The sequence below is a fragment of the Dermacentor variabilis genome, chromosome 11 (genome assembly GCF_050947875.1).
Source record: "Dermacentor variabilis isolate Ectoservices chromosome 11, ASM5094787v1, whole genome shotgun sequence".
Taxonomy (NCBI): Eukaryota; Metazoa; Arthropoda; class Arachnida; order Ixodida; family Ixodidae; genus Dermacentor; species Dermacentor variabilis.
The window spans coordinates 33,577,396-33,593,373 of record NC_134578.1 but is presented as its reverse complement, the minus strand read 5'-3'; the positions used below and the strand labels follow the sequence as shown (position 1 = coordinate 33,593,373).

The 15,978-nt window shown below is 44.8% G+C and overlaps 1 protein-coding gene across 1 annotated transcript in view; it reads left to right on the top strand.

Annotated features, from left to right (window-relative positions):
* The first annotated feature begins 9,119 nt into the window (after positions 1 to 9,119).
* LOC142564154 (juvenile hormone acid O-methyltransferase-like) overlaps positions 9,120 to 15,978 on the top strand; it is a 39,229-nt gene continuing 32,370 nt past the window's right edge. The window contains exon 1 of the mRNA XM_075675028.1: positions 9,120 to 9,417. Coding sequence (XP_075531143.1) covers positions 9,408 to 9,417 — 10 coding nt within the window. The 5' untranslated portion in view covers positions 9,120 to 9,407. The remainder of the gene's footprint in view (positions 9,418 to 15,978) is intronic.

Below are 15,978 nucleotides of genomic sequence, written 5' to 3'. Positions count from 1 at the left end.
TCACAGAACCAAAACGACGCATGCCAATAACACGGACTAACTATGGAAAACAATCTATGATATATCAAGTAACATCGCTTCTTAATAATCTAGAAAGAGATTTCGACTTCGAAATTAGTCGAAACCTCTTTAAGAAACAGCTAAAGAAAGAATTATTAACCAATGCATCCAGTTTTACTTTATCCAATTAAACAAAAAATTTTCTCGTGTTTAAGGCATCTTTTTTTCTTTATATTGTCTGCAACACATACTGTTAAGTTGATTATAACACTGTGCATACGAAGCTCTCCTACTTATAGTGTTTGGTACGTACACATTTTTAAGAGTTAATTGAGAATATAAATTTTTTTTGTTATATAAAAGAGAATTGCCACATGCTGTGAACTTTTACACAATGTATGTATTATGTTTATGTATAACCGGTACAGAGGCCTCTGTCAGGTATTGCCATACCTTTAGCTTCTGTACCTTTCTTCAAGAAAAAGAAATTCAAGAAAAAGAAAGAACCTGACTCTGAAGAGCGTAACATATTGATACGGTGGAGTGGCAATAAATAAGCGCGAACATCACTCTGAGAAATGAATGCATAATTTAACTTTCTACTCTAAGAATTTGTGTCCATAAAGCAAACCAACACTTGAGAGATAAACAATAGCGGTGAGTATGCAGTCGGCTGACGTAAAACAAATTAGCGCAGGTTAAGTCGATGGTTTACTCTTATAGGCGTACTGACATATCTTGAGAGTTCGCTGGTGCTCACGTTGGTTCGGGATTATATAATTGAATCACACTTGTCCACAGTTATGATGATGATTACTATTATAGTAGTAGTAGCAGTAGCAGTAGTAGTAGTAGTAGTAGTAGTAGTAGTAGTAGTAGTAGTAGTAGTAATAGTAGTAGTAGTAGTAGTAGTAGTAGTAGTAGTAGTAGTAGCAGTAGTATTTAAAACGTTTTCCGCTGTGACCGGGACTTCAGCGGATCTCAACAAAAAGGTGGCGGCGTACTGGTTGCTGTTGACAACTCGCTCAGATGACAACTCACTGAGTTTCACTGAGATATGTGTTCGGCGAATCGACATTGAAAGTGTACAGGAGTCTATTGGCGTATAAGTCAGCCTAGCGGGGTTTTGAAGAATTGTTGATTGGATCATTCTGTATACGGCCGAATACTTCCCCTGTATTGCTTGATGAGGTCGTCTTTTCTATTGAAAGTGTAGTATATTCCAATAGAAAGAACAGAGTACTACTTCTGCACGATATTAATGCACATCGGATTGATTGGAACATGCTGAGATATTCTCATTACAGTCATTACATAGAGAAGATATGCAGCCTGTTAGACTTTCTGTCCTTCTGTTGCCTTCAGCGGCAAAACTTGTTCGCCAATTCTTGTGGCACCGTTTAAGACCTTTTCATCTCGAGTGCTCAAGTTTTAGATGTCTGTCTTTCTGACATGTCCCTTGTGCGTCTCGATAAGTTTCACCCGTCACTTAAGATAACTCGATGTCAACACTGAGGCAGAACTCCTCCAGTGGCAGAAATGAATCCTCTCGCTCTGCTTTCAAGCGTGGTGATTATCTTGGTTTATATGATTTCTTGTCCACCGCCGATTGGTCACCGGTTACAGACGAAAATAATGTGGATGTCTAAGTAGGTCCGTTTACGGAACTTGTTTTGAGCAGCATGCGCAAATACATTCTTCAGAACAGACCTAAACGTTCTAAATATGTCCCCACTGGTTCTCGTCTGAACTCATAATTGCAATAGAACATACTGATCGCGTGCACCGACAAGCTAGAATTTCAGTACGTAATGAGTGGGGAGGAGAATTCCGCTTTTTTCGGCATCTCTGGAAACGCCTCTATAAGCGGGATGAAGACTCATACATTGCATTCTTAGAAAAGGGGGCCTTCAACCGGTGGAATTTTGCAAGTACATCCTTAAGCGCTCTAATATACGTGGAGAGCGTTTTCGCCTGCTTGACTCTAGAGGAGTACAAGTTCAAGCAGCCGCAGATTGTTCTGCTGCCCATTTGTCATCCTTATATAAAGCTTCAGGCCTCAACGCTGGAGTCAGTCAGCAGCACACGACGGTTCCTACATCTAGTGCTGTGTTGTTTGATGAATATATCATCCCCGAATGCCTTGAGAGCTTGAAGCCTTCCCTATCCTGCGGCCCCGATGAGATCCCATCCGCAATGCTAAAAGCTTACGGCAGTGTATTTGATCCAGTATTGACATCTATATTTAACAACTCTTTGACCACTTCCACTTTCCCTCACATGTGGGAAGCTGCTCGCGTTTTCCCTGTATTAAGGTCTGGCTGTAAAACCGATGTCTTGAACTATCAATCGACTTCTCTGTGCCTCGCCTAATATTTTTGAGCTTGCTCTTCACAACATATTGTCTTTTACTGAGAAGAATTCGCCCATTCCGAATCGGCATGGATCTCTCATCGGCCGCTCCACTATCACAAAACTTGTAAGTTTCATGACACAGATCTTCACTCGGTACTTCAAAGGGGGCAAATTGAAACCGTTTACTGTGACCTGAGCAAAGCCTCTGATGTAGTCTGTCACTCACTGCCTCTGATCAAGCTTACGCGCTCTGATGTTGACTCGTCAGTTGTCAATCTCTTGCGCAGTTATGTTCTCGATAGATCATGTTATGTTAACGTCAATGGCCAAGCGTCCTCTTTTTACATTGGAACTAGCGGCGTTCCTGAAGGAGCAGTATTAAAACCGCTTCCTTTAAAAATTTTTATTGATGACGTTCAGTCCGTTATTCGGAACTCTTCTTTCCTTCTATATCCCGACGACATCAAAATTTTAAAGAAAATTCGCACTATTCATGACGTTCCCACCCTGTAGTCAGACCCGCTTTCCTTTTCTAGGTGGTGCGGATGTAATAACCTCGCCATGAATGCAGCTAAGAACAAAGTCATGACTTTCACATGAAAAACAGCAAGCATTTCTTTTTATTATACTGTAAGATGGGAAAGGTCTGTGAGATCACTGATCTTGGAGTACTTTTTGATGCAGCATTGCCCTGTTGTGCTCGCATTAAGCGCGTTGCTATGCGGGGTATGCGCTCTCATGGCTCTGTTTGCAGACTGTCGAATGAATTCAAGTCTCCTACACCGTTCTGCAAGCTATACACAACTATCTTTCTTTCTCAATTTGAATATGCGTTGGCCATCTGGAATGACCTTTCCAGGTCCAGCAATGACGTTATAGATCGGGCCCAGAAAAAGTTTCCAAGCATATATCATCACCACTTTCCAAACACTGGTATGGGACCTTGTTTTGCTGCTGTTGGATTATTGTCGTTGTCCTTACTTCGCTCCCAACGTAATCGCGCCGGCTTTTTGTTTCTTTTCAAACTCCTTCACGGTATCCTCACCTGTCCCGGACTCCTCAGTTGTATTATGCCTAGTATATTTCCGCGCAGGATCGCCAAAGAACATAGACATTTCCATGTCCCTGCCTGTCATCAGCAACACGAACCGTCCACAGAATAGTGCCCTTATAACGTTTATTTTCATGATCTTGATATTTTTCATAACTCCCGAAGTGGTTCCTTTCCGAGCTTTGCTTTGTGTTATAGTTTCATTGCATTGTTAAACTATACTTCTCTTATTTTTGCTTTTGTATTTACATTGGGCTTTGTTGTATCTTTGTCTTTTCGAAATTGTTCTTATTTATTGCTTTTTAATTATAGTCCCCCGCAGTGTTTTTATTTTTTTGGATTTTAATGTATGCGTGCGCCAGTACTCAGACCTTAGGGTTGTTCCAGCGCATATTAACTAAACATAATTGATTGAGTGATTTATTTATTATTATTTTTCCTACCCTCACTTGTAGACACAATAAATCGCCTGTTCTTTTTCTTTACAAATTAATACATTGTAAATCTGCTGCTCGCACTTGCTTTCTAACTTGCGCTTTTACATTCCGCAGAAAGGCACAAGGAAACAGCGCGCCATTCAGCCTTCAGATTTTCGTTACCGTCTATCTTAAGTGCAGGCGGCATGCAAGGCCCATTCAGAGTGCCTGGATATCTCCATGCCTAATTTTAACATTTTACCGAAAGGAGTTGCATAGGAATTTGAATAACTGAACGAAAACTATCATATCTGTTGTGTGTTCGGTCATTCTGTAATTCTTTTTTTCGGTTTCTCCACGTTTCCTTTGTATCGTCACCGTGTATACATTTTATGCTCTGTTCAAATCTGTATTCGCGAAATTGTTCTTTCTTTATGCGTGCGTGCGTGTGTATCTGTGTGTTAGCTTGCATTGTCCTTCCTGTGCATTGTTTTGCCGAGTGCGCCTGCACCAAGACCCTCGAGGTTGTTCCTGGGCACTTTAATAAACACCTTTGATTATTATTATTATTATTATTATTATTATAGAGGAACCCGGCAGCTTCGTGATGCGTTTCTCAGCGTCGCGCCATGCATGTTAAAGACCACACGCAGGCTGCGCGGCGGTGGTGTTGGATGGTGCGGAATGTTCATGCATGGAAGCGGCGAAACAGGAATCCCGCTGAAGTACACGCGTCATACATGAGGCGTTTCGACGGGGGCAATATGTTGTGTCGTCATATTGCCTGAATGCCAAACGCATTGCGGTCGACAATCCTCACGAGATGCATTCTGCCGAAGTTTTGTGTCATCGTAGAGCGACACCGACCGAGTGACACATAGCCAGCGCTCGATGTCGGCGTCAAAGGTCTTTGTTGAAGAAGGGCACGTAGGCACAGACTGCTGAGAACCCGGTCACACATGTTGGGGCGAGGGCTGGTTTCGAACCTTGTTCCTTCAGCGCAGCAACCCGACGCGCTAACAATTCTATCGTGGACTACCCCGTGACCCAAATTGGCGGGAAATATAGGAGACAGACGCAGAGAAATAGAGAGTTAGACCGACAGTGAGTCCGCGGAAAGTGCTTGTATTAGCCTAAGAATGCTAATCTATTAAAAAAAAATTTCAACCGAAGACGTTCATGATTTGCGTTGATGTGAGAAGGTTGCGATCATGTTTTTTTTCTGTTGCGGCCCACTATGAGAGTTATGTCTTTTCATTGCGCAACGACAGCTTTTTAATGCCTCAGCATTATTTGGGAACTTCCGCAGTTGGGGTTGGGTCTCTACATATCTCTGTATATGTATGTCCATGCATAAACTTTTTCCCGACAACTCAGGTCACCGGGGGTAGTCAATGGTCAAATGGGTAGATCGTCGGGCTGTTGTGCTGAGGTAACCTGGTTGAAAGCAACCGTCGGACAAACTTGGGTCACTGGGTGCGTAAGTGGTCTCATCACAACCACCGCTTTCTGACCATGCTTAGAGAGTCTGGTGCTGCAAACAACGCATCTAGCCTCAACCAAGCGTGCTTACCGCAACGTTAACACGTATGCACAAGTGCCCATGAGGGTGACACGTACAGATTCCGCGCCAAAGAAGCATCACAATTCTAGGTATGCGGTGCTTTTCAGTAAATCGCGTTGACACCAACTTGAGTCATTGGGCATGTTCTACTCCGTATATGGCACTTTTCGATGACCTTATCTCACGCAAACTTGGACCACTGGGTATGTGACACTGTGCACAAGCCGGCCGCACTGCCATGAACGTCTTTGATGCCACTTGGGTTACGGAGTATGTGCTGCCATTCATCAATATATAAAACGTATCATCGACAGTTACCCACAAACTATAGGATAGATTGTCAATAGCATTAAAGTCGCCAGTCATATCTTAAGGATGAATGTATTGCCGATTTATTATATATGTTATGAATATACCAGCAGAACTTTTTGTTGGGCTAGTTGGTGCATGTTACTGAAGTACTAAACCGCAAAACAAACGATACAAGAAGAGACGCAGGAGTCGTCAGTTGTTAGTAAGCGCTCGTCCGTGTCTTTTCATGTGTCGTCTGTTTGGCGCTTTAGTACCTCAGTTACGAATATAATTATTTAAAAGGAAGACCTATACTTGAAGTTCGATCTTTGTCCGGCTCTGCCAGAATTTGGAGCCAGTAAACCTAGTTCTTGTAACCAACAAGCCAAGCTTTCATTTTCGATTGCGTACCGCTCAAATATAACTTTTCGACAGCGGATGACTGCAGATTCCTCTTTGAGTGGCGGTGGATCCCTCTATTCGATCGTTTTCGCTTCGTGTGGGGCCGTGAGGATCTGCGAGTTTTTGTTCCTCTTTGCTTGGATCAAAGTTCACGCTATTTGTTTATTTCCTCCTACCAGATTTCGTGTCCACTTTACCCGATCCTTGCCTGCTACTCGATAGCGAAAAAGTGTCACGTTGCACAACACTCGGCACACAAACACACAAAAAAAATGGTAATGGCAGCAAGGCACCACATACCTCTTCAAACAGCTTCCGTAAGGAGCTTTCATGGCTGGTACAGTGCCCTGTTATTAACTTATTACCAGGTGTACACAGAGTCTTACTTATTGTAACTTGACACACGTATGCCAAACAGCAATCTTGCTACGTTAACACTTGCATGGATCCATCACTAGCTACAATGTAAGGAACCAGACACCACTGTCTGTATAACATGCAAGTTTAAAGAAGCAGTAAGTGCAATTCTGAAGGGCCGAACGACATGTTGCAGGTAGCCCGCCATGGTGTGTCCGGTGGCTATGCAATTCTGCTGCTAAGCGTGCGGCCGTAGGTTCGACTCCCAGCCGGTGGAATTCGCACTGCGATTGTTCGGAACGCAGAAACGCTCGTGTACTCAGCATTTGATCCACTTTCAACTATGCCAATTGACCGTCAAGGAAATTAATCATGGTTAATCTATACGAAAACCCATTTTTGTGGCGCCTAACCCTTCCGATGTGAGGGTCTGGGACGTTACCAAAAACAATTACCGCTTTGGTGAACTGACAAGCAGTAAGAGCATGGACTGTTTTCTTCGTCCTGTTTCTTGAGTTCTACTTGATGTAGTACTCTCTGCGCGATAATTACCACCTGAGCTAACAGTGCGCAGGACTTAACGAGTATTGATAGGTTGCCCTTAACAGAAGGTGAGGTGAGTCAACGTAGACCAGTCTAATGATAGCGTAGATGCGGAAATGCTAACGAGTTCGCTAGTGTAAGTACAGTGCGATACATGCATTGTAGAAAAACAGAGATTGCGCTCCCTAGGAAAAGCACTCAAACTTGCAGCTCAGGCTCGAAGATTGGAAGCGCGTACCGGCCAGTCCTGAAGCCCATGCATGTAGCTTACCACTTTTTCCTGGTGGCCGCGATGTTGCGCGAGATGCTGCAGCAAGTTACATGGCGTTGATAACGCGATTGCTGCGGGACTTTTGAGTGCTGGAATTCGTGCGCTATAGTGTACTAGATCACAGCCGCTCGATCAAAACGCACACGGTGCGCTTTGATGGGGCGGGCGCGACTAGATATAAGAGTATAAGCCCTGTGTGCGCTTGGGGCATTTCATATTCCATCATAGGAGAGAACTAGAGTGCCGGGCTCCACTCGTGGGAGTCAAACTTCGTTTTCGCCTCTGATGTGCACCCAATCTCGTTCAATGCGTGATGGCTAAAAGTGTAGCTCGCAGACCGAGCACGTTTCGTCTAGTATATTATAGAAGAAAGTTCCCTCCCAAGAGCTTTTTTTTCCATTTCGTACTTCGGCCCCGCCGAAAACGTAAAGTTACTCGCCTTTGGCCCGCTTGTAACGTTTGATGCGCATTGGCGCTAGGAAATGACGTTGTAGCAGTCGACTGGGAATTGCATATAACTCATGGGGAAGGCTGTTACGCCAAGGTCGATCCAAATAGGTTGCGAAGCTTCGGGCGAAAAACGGTTCAGTAGAGATGGTCACCGATATCAGCAAGGGGGGTTATGGGAGCAGCGATTGGAGCGCGACTATGTTTGGAGGGAACAAACAGTGGGAATGAAAAATGCGTTTTTTTTAATTCAAGCGAGACACAGTTAGATTCATGCAACGAAAATAAAATTTCTGGTCAATTTTATATATTCGTGACGAGTTGAGAAAACACAAGTTTATTCCATTTTATTATTATTAATAAATGCATTTGTTTTCAGCACCCATCGTTAGAGGGGGTGTTGGCGCCGCTATCACTCGCAATGCAATGCACGTCTTGAAATGGGCAGAAAGGCGCACTCGTGAAGTTCGCCTGTTGAAGTACGCCCCCCTCACAGTTTGTGCTTTCTTGCTTGTCGACCTTTGTCTGAATTTGGTGACGCGGGTAGCTTCATCGCATCTTAATCTGTTCAGTCAAAAGTAATGAGTTACGACCGCCAGATGATTCTGTAGTTCTGTTCGTGCGACTGCGCCGGCCGACGGGCTTGGTGTCCGACGACAGGATCAGCGCTCTACACCTAAAGCCTTCGTCAGCCTCCAAAGAAAGTATGTTCTGTGCAGGGGTGCGATTTCGATAACCGTACGGCTGGCTTTTCCTGCATCGCTTTCCGCGCTGAAAGCTCGAAACGCCCATCAAGTCGAATGGCGGGGCATTTGAATATATAGCCCCAAGAGCAAGCCAACAAAACAAATTTCGCGCCTTCGAAAACAAAATGACATCACTTCTGCTTTTAACGCACATGGCGACACATTATTTTTTCTTCCGCCGGAAGGGTTCCCACCACATACAGATGGCGCTAAGCCCCATGAACCGCCGATGGATCGCCATGTTTTGAACATATGGGCTCCTATGGAAGCTTCGCTACCACGTATGTTTACCTTGGTTACGCGTCGGCGCACCTCTTGTCGTTAACTGCATATGCCACCACTTCTTCCGGGAATGGGCTTGCGTGTACGCGCGAAAAATGAGTTCTTCCCACCTGCTCCGACCATGGCTGTTTCTGACGGCCTCATTCTTGTCACCAGCGCTCATTAGACAACTCTGCAATAATGTCTGATTACTTACTACCCTTCGTGGTTGCTTGATAGCTTTGGCCTTGCGCTGCTAAGCATGAGGTCCCGGGATCAAATCCCGGCCAAACCCCCGGAAGGCGAGTGCTAGTTTCGGTTTCAAAGGAACATGCGCGCTCCAAGCGGTTGCCAGTCTCCCTAACCTGTTTTATTTATTTTCTTTTTGTGAATTTTAAAGCGGGCGAAGCGCGGGAAGTGGCTGTCTTCGTGCGTCCGTCGAGCTCCACCCTTGTCACTCGCTCAGCGATATCACAAGGCGCATCGCGCTTGGTCATCTGGTTCGATTGTCGTTCGAAGTGTGAAGATCTGAAAGATAAGACCGAGAAGCTGGATCACGCGTGCAACGAACGGAAGACGCAAGAAGCCAGGTCAACCGAGCGTTCGACGAAGATGGCTAAAGCAGGGCATTACATGTGTTGCGCGGCTCTGTGTTGTTCTAACGCCGGGAATTCCAGTTCTGCAAAGTTTTTCATGTTTCCCAATGACAGCAGGTGAGTAAACGTATTTCACTTCGTTTTCTGAGCAGGTATTCATTTTGCACGAGTAAACCAGTTCTCTGACGTAGGAGCAGTGTCGCTCGACCCATTAGTCATGACGCCGCCCATCTTCTGTCGGTGAAATACTTGTACTGAAGGGCTTGAGTGCGTGATTGTTAGGTTATACATTTTGTGCGCTCTTTAGTTTGCCAACACATACAGTCAAGGCTAAAGAAAAATAGACACAGCCGTAATATTTTATCAACTTTCAAGAGAAATGACGGCAAAAGGATGCATGCACGTAATTCCTTGTTGCATTTTGATGCACCATTACTAAGATATCGTACGGAAGAAGGTAGAAACTCTCAATTTTATCTCAATTTTGGGACGTATACTGTACCATACGCTCAGAGTTACCTTGTTTCAGGCGCAGCTTCGGCGTGTGCAAGTTTTTGGGCACCTGTATTATAGACGAGGCACAATGTTACTGGTTTTGCCAGTAAAATATATTTATTAATACTACAGGTTTTCCCGCTCAGTTTAATCCAAACGCCATTGAAAATAATCCAGGTGTCAGCCAATTTAATCTGAGCGCCAGCATTTTTAATCCCAGTGCCAATAATTTATTCCAGGCGCCACCACATATAATCCCAGCGCCATCCGAATTAATCTGCGTGCCGACTCACTTAATCCTTGCGCCATCCATATTATTCCAAGTGCCGCACATTTTAATCCCAGTGCCAGTCAATTTAATCCTGTTGGAAATTGATTGAGAAACAAATAATTTTTGCAGAAGAGCTCGTAACAGGAGTCATGAATGCCGTCTATTCATTGCTGTGATCGCTATATTGGCGTCAGCACTATAGGAGCTCAGTTTCCACGCTACCCGTGTTGTCATGGTTGCTTCAGAAACACTTCCGTGTGTGATACCGCTCGCTCATTTCCTCCTTTTCAAGTCGCATTTCCGAGTGACAAGAGACTCACAGAAGTGAGGCAGAATCGCGACGGATATTACGCGACTTGGGTTGTGATCATGACATGAGATTTCCTTCCCTATCGTTTTGCATATCGATCGACATTGTTCGCAAGGGTAAAAACTTGCTCACCATTGCTCAGGCACTTGGCATAATCACTCAGCGATTCAATATAGCTCACTAATCTTGTATTTTGCATGCACTCTTATGCTTCCGTCATGCATACCAAAGGAAATGGTTCTGAGAATGCAACAGCTTATCCTTGAGTGACATGATTAGCTCACTTGTGACTCGCTCGACTCCACCGCCGTCGCACCTCTCCTAACCTGCCTACTAACATATCAAAGGAAATCGCTTTCAAAGCTCAAAAACATGCTCCCTATCAATGACTCAAGTGACGTGATCACTAGTGACTTGCGTGACGTCACCACCCTTCTCACGCATGCACTATCCTAAACTGCCGGCATGCATATCAAACGAAGTGGCTTATAAAGGGTAATAACCGGCTCACTATCACCCAGCCAATGACGTGATCACTAGTGACTCCCATGACGTCATCATGGTTCTCACCCAACCATGCACTCTCCTAACCTGCCGACATGCATATCAAACGAAATTGCTTTTGAAGAGCAACAACCTGCTCATTATCTCAAAGTCAAATGAGGTGATCACTAGTGACTCACGTGACGTCACCACGGTTCTCACCCAACCATGCACTCTCCTAACCTGCCGACATGCATATCAAACGAAATGGCTTTTAAAGAGCAACAACCTGCTCATTATCACAAAGTAGAATGAGGTGATCACTAGTGATTCACGTGACATCACCACGGCTCTCCCCCAACCATGCACTCTCCTAACCTGCCGACATGCATATCAAGCGAAATGGCTTTTAAAGAGCAACAACCTGCTCATTATCACAAAGTAGAATGAGGTGATCACTAGTGACTCACGCGACATCACCACGGCTCTCACCCAACCATGCACTCTCCTAACCTGCCGACATGCATATCAAACGAAATGGCTTTTGAAGAGCAACAACCTGCTCATTATCTCAAAGTCAAATGAGGTGATCACTAGTGACTCACGTGACGTCACCACGGTTCTCACCCAACCATGCACTCTCCTAACCTGCCGACATGCATATCAAACGAAATGGCTTTTAAAGAGCAACAACCTGCTCATTATCACAAAGTAGAATGAGGTGATCACTAGTGACTCACGTGACATCACCACGGCTCTCACCCAACCATGCACTCTCCTAACCTGCCGACATGCATATCAAATGAAATGGCTTTTAAAGAGCAACAACCTGCTCATTATCACAAAGTAGAATGAGGTGATCACTAGTGACTCACGTGACATCACCACGGCTCTCACCCAACCATGCACTCTCCTAACCTGCCGACATGCATATCAAATGAAATGGCTTTTAAAGAGCAACAACCTGCTCATTATCACAAAGCAGAATGAGGTGATCACTAGTGACTCACGTGACATCACCACGGCTCTCACCCAACCATGCACTCTCCTAACCTGCCGATATGCATATCAAATGAAATGGCTTTTAAAGAGCAACAACCTGCTCATTATCACAAAGTAGAATGAGGTGATCACTAGTGACTCACGTGACGTCAATACATTCGCACGCGAGCGTCAAGTTCCCTTACCTGCCGGCACGTATATCAAAAGAAATGGTTTTCAAAGGGCAGGTAACTGCTTACTATCGCTCATTAACATGACGTGATCACTAGTGACTTACAATGCGCTGTTCCGAGGAACTCGCTCAAGATATCGTGTTAGAGAAGAGACGCATTGACACGCGCAAACCGTGTTATGATGGTGACTCTAATGACGTCATCATGAAGACTATTTAGCACGCGCTCGTCATTAAGGGCTGCAATATTATAAAATATTTTTAAAAGGCGAGATATGCGAATTGAGTCACACCTTTTTCTTACAAATGAATTGGTCATTATGCAACGGTGGTTCTAATATTGCCAGAAAACTTGTCATGCTACCGACCTCGAAAGAAAATATCCTTGTAGAGGCTTACACTTTGATGGTTGCCTCGCGTTAATCAAATATAAGTGGAAAATTGACGAATAGCTGAATCTCGGATGCATGGGATTGAGTGCGCATTCCTTTCTCCTAAAGCTCGAGGATGGACTGCAAGAAGTACAACCAAAAAAACAGCGTCGTGGTGTATTTTATGAGACATCACACTCGACACGAGATGTACAAAGATACGGTGAGATCTTTTGAATGAAAATATGTAATTTATTCGATGCGGTATGTAGCTTCACAAGATACGAGGGCACTTCCTGAATGAAATTATAGAAACAAACCGAGAACAACTACATGTCCTCCTCTCTAAGCGCAGCCTGAACAAAAGAAAAGTTGTGCCTATCAAATGCAGCGCAATCCACGCGTTGAACAAGTGTCATTGCGTGTTGTGCAGCATTTACAAGCAACGAACGCCTGCGCTCCTTTTGTGTGACTCCTTGTGGAGCCACCAGCATTGCATCGCGCCGCTCACTGAGGTACTGTTTACCTTGACGTTTAAACTTGGAGAAAACTTCCTCAACGGGATTAAAAAAAGGGCTGTATGGCGGCAGGCGCTTGATGGAATGGTTCGAGCTGACCAGATTTGCCTGTTATGCGCGATTGTGAGCAGGAGCGTTGTCGAAAATGAAGACGGCCTCTGTATCCGACTCCTCAGAGTCAACCTGGGCGGAAACGTCGGCGAGAAAGTCATCGAATACGATCCAATGGACTCTTTCGACAATTCGCCAGTGCAGCACACCGTTTGCCGACATGCAGGCGATGAAGTTGATGTTCGCGCCTTTCGTCGAAGTCGTCGTCTGGAGCGCTGCCATGCCCTTTTTTGCGCGGCCGAATTTTTTTGAGCACCATATATTGCAATTTGTTTCGTCGACGTAAAAGCGGCAAACCCGGGGCCCATTGGTTTGTAACCATTGCGCATACTCTTTTCGCTTCTTCTTCACGTGGCAGCGGTTGCGGACCACCGGCCTCTGGGTCGCTAATTTGATGGACTAGGTGTGTGCGTCGAGGAGGCGGTAAACAGAGCTGGTGCTGATTGTGAGGCCAGGTATTTCTTGTTCAACGGTTCGTTTTATCTGTTTCAGCGTGAGCGCTGGGTTCTCGTCGACAGTTCTTGTTACGATGGCGACAACGCCGGCACCAAACTTTCTTATGGAGCCCCCCGTTTTCAGAGAAACTTCACGGTCTGTCGTTGCAATCGACCTTACAGTTTTTAGATTTATGCCCAGCGTCTCGGCGAGTTGTCTCAAATCTCCGCCGCGCCTTGAGGCATCGACGATTCTTGATCGGTGGACGTCAGACACCTTGTTGTTTTTCCTTCGTGGCTTATTTTGATCCTTGAACGGAGGGCCCCGCTTTCGCACGACGCTCGCTTGTTGGTCTTCAGGAGTCCCGCCTTCCATGGCGGTCAGCTCAGGTAAAAATCAAGCACAGCTGTAGCACCGGGAGCACATAACAAAAGGTCAGACCGCCACTATTACAGAAGCGCCGGCAGTTTAGGATAGTGCATGCGTGAAAAGCGTGGTGACGTCACGCCAGTCACTAGTGATCACGTCACTTGAGTCATTGATAGGGAGCATGTTTTTGAGCTTTGAAAACGATTTCCTTTGATCTGTTAGTAGGCAGGTTAGGAGAGGTGCGACGGCGGTGGAGTCGAGTGAGTCACAAGTGAGCTAATCATGTCACTCAAGGATAAGCTGTTGCATTCTCAGAACCATTTCCTTTGGTATGCATGACGGAAGCATAAGAGTGCATGCAAAATACAAGATTAGTGAGCTATATTGAATCGCTTAGTGATTATGCCAAGTGCCTGAGCAATGGTGAGCAAGTTTTTACCCTTGCGAACAATGTCGATCGATATTCAAGACGATAGGGAAGGAAATCGCATGTCATGATCGCAACCCAAGTCGCGTAATATCCGTCACGATTCTGCCTCACTTATGTGATTCTCTTGTCACTCGGAAATGCGACTTGAAAAGGAGGAAATGAGCGAGCGGTATAACACACGGAAGTGTTTCTGAAGAAACCATGACAACACCGGTAGCGTGGAAACTGAGCTCCTATAGTGCTGACGCCAATATAGCGATCACATAAATGAATATACGGCCTTCATGACGCCTGTTACGAGCTCTTCTGCAAGAATTATTCGTTTCTCAATCAATTTCCAACAGGATTAAATTGACTGGCATTGGGATTAAAATGTGTGGCACTTGGATTAAAATGGCTGGCGCAAGGATTAAGTGAGTTGGCACGCGGATTAATTCGGATGGCGCTGGGATTAAATCTGGTGGCGCCTGGATTAAATTATTGGCACTGGGATTAAAAATGCTGGCGCTTAGATTAAATTGGCTGGCACCTGGATTATATTCAATGGCGTTTGGATTAAACTGAGCGGGAAAACCTGTAGTATTACAAGTATAGAGTAATTATTGCTGATTAATTACGAACTGGTGATCCGCCTTGCAAAGGAGAGGGCTATTAAATTTTCTTTAAATGAATGGTTGGTTCCTTGCGTTGCGGTTGTGTCAAAAATATTGTCCTAATATTCTCCGTGCTTTTCTGCATAGGTGCATTAGACGCAAAGTATGACGACAGGTAGATTATATGTGCTTGTAGGCACATTACAGAAATATTCTAGCTAATCCACCACGTAGTTCAAATAATGAAAGCAATTATAGGCATTTTTTTCATGCCAGATGTATGTAGCCAGTCTAAATTCTGTGGGTCCTTACTTTTAACACTGTGAATGAAATACATGTATTATACTCACCTTCTTTCCATAAGCCACAAATCGTGTCACCGTCATAACACACGTGACAGTCGAGTTCCGTGTGACTTGCCCATGATTGTTAATTTTTAGATCTTTTGGAATGGACGTTCACTCATTATGTACAAATTTCAGTTGTGAACGAAAATTGCTTGTCCAAACTGAGACTTTCGCACTTCGTGAAGGTCAGTCTTTTTAGATTTCGGAATGTGTGGATAAAATCAAGCACGTTGAACTTGTACTTGTGTTGAGTTTTGGCTGGCTGAGAAATCGGCCAGCTTTAGTTGATCCAATTCCCAACACACGAACCAAATTAGCGATTTATGGTGCCAGGAAGTTGTTTTCTCTGCTATACCCGTCTATATCAGTGGACCACTTGAACTGCAGCCCTAAATTTAACCACAAGTTGGGAATTTCAAAGCGACTACTTTAACGAAATGACTAAATGTAGTATATCACCTGCGAATATTGCTAGTTATCGAAGGTTTGCTAAATGAATATTTTTCATTATAATTGCTTGGCAATGGTGAGCACGAGCGCTGTCCCAGTGCTTTTAAAAACGGATAGAAGCTTGCAAGGTAAACGCAGCAGAAAAAAAGCGCTTCGTAAGCGCGGCATACTTCAGCGGGTTCTGCTCCGCGATGTGGCCAATGTCGCCGCGCAGCCAGCGGACCTGCAAGAGTGCACGAACACAGCCCACTTGCATGCGAAGTGGAAAACGAGGGCTTCGCGGCAAGCCTCCTCTTTACGGCAGCAGGGCGTGGTGTTTCT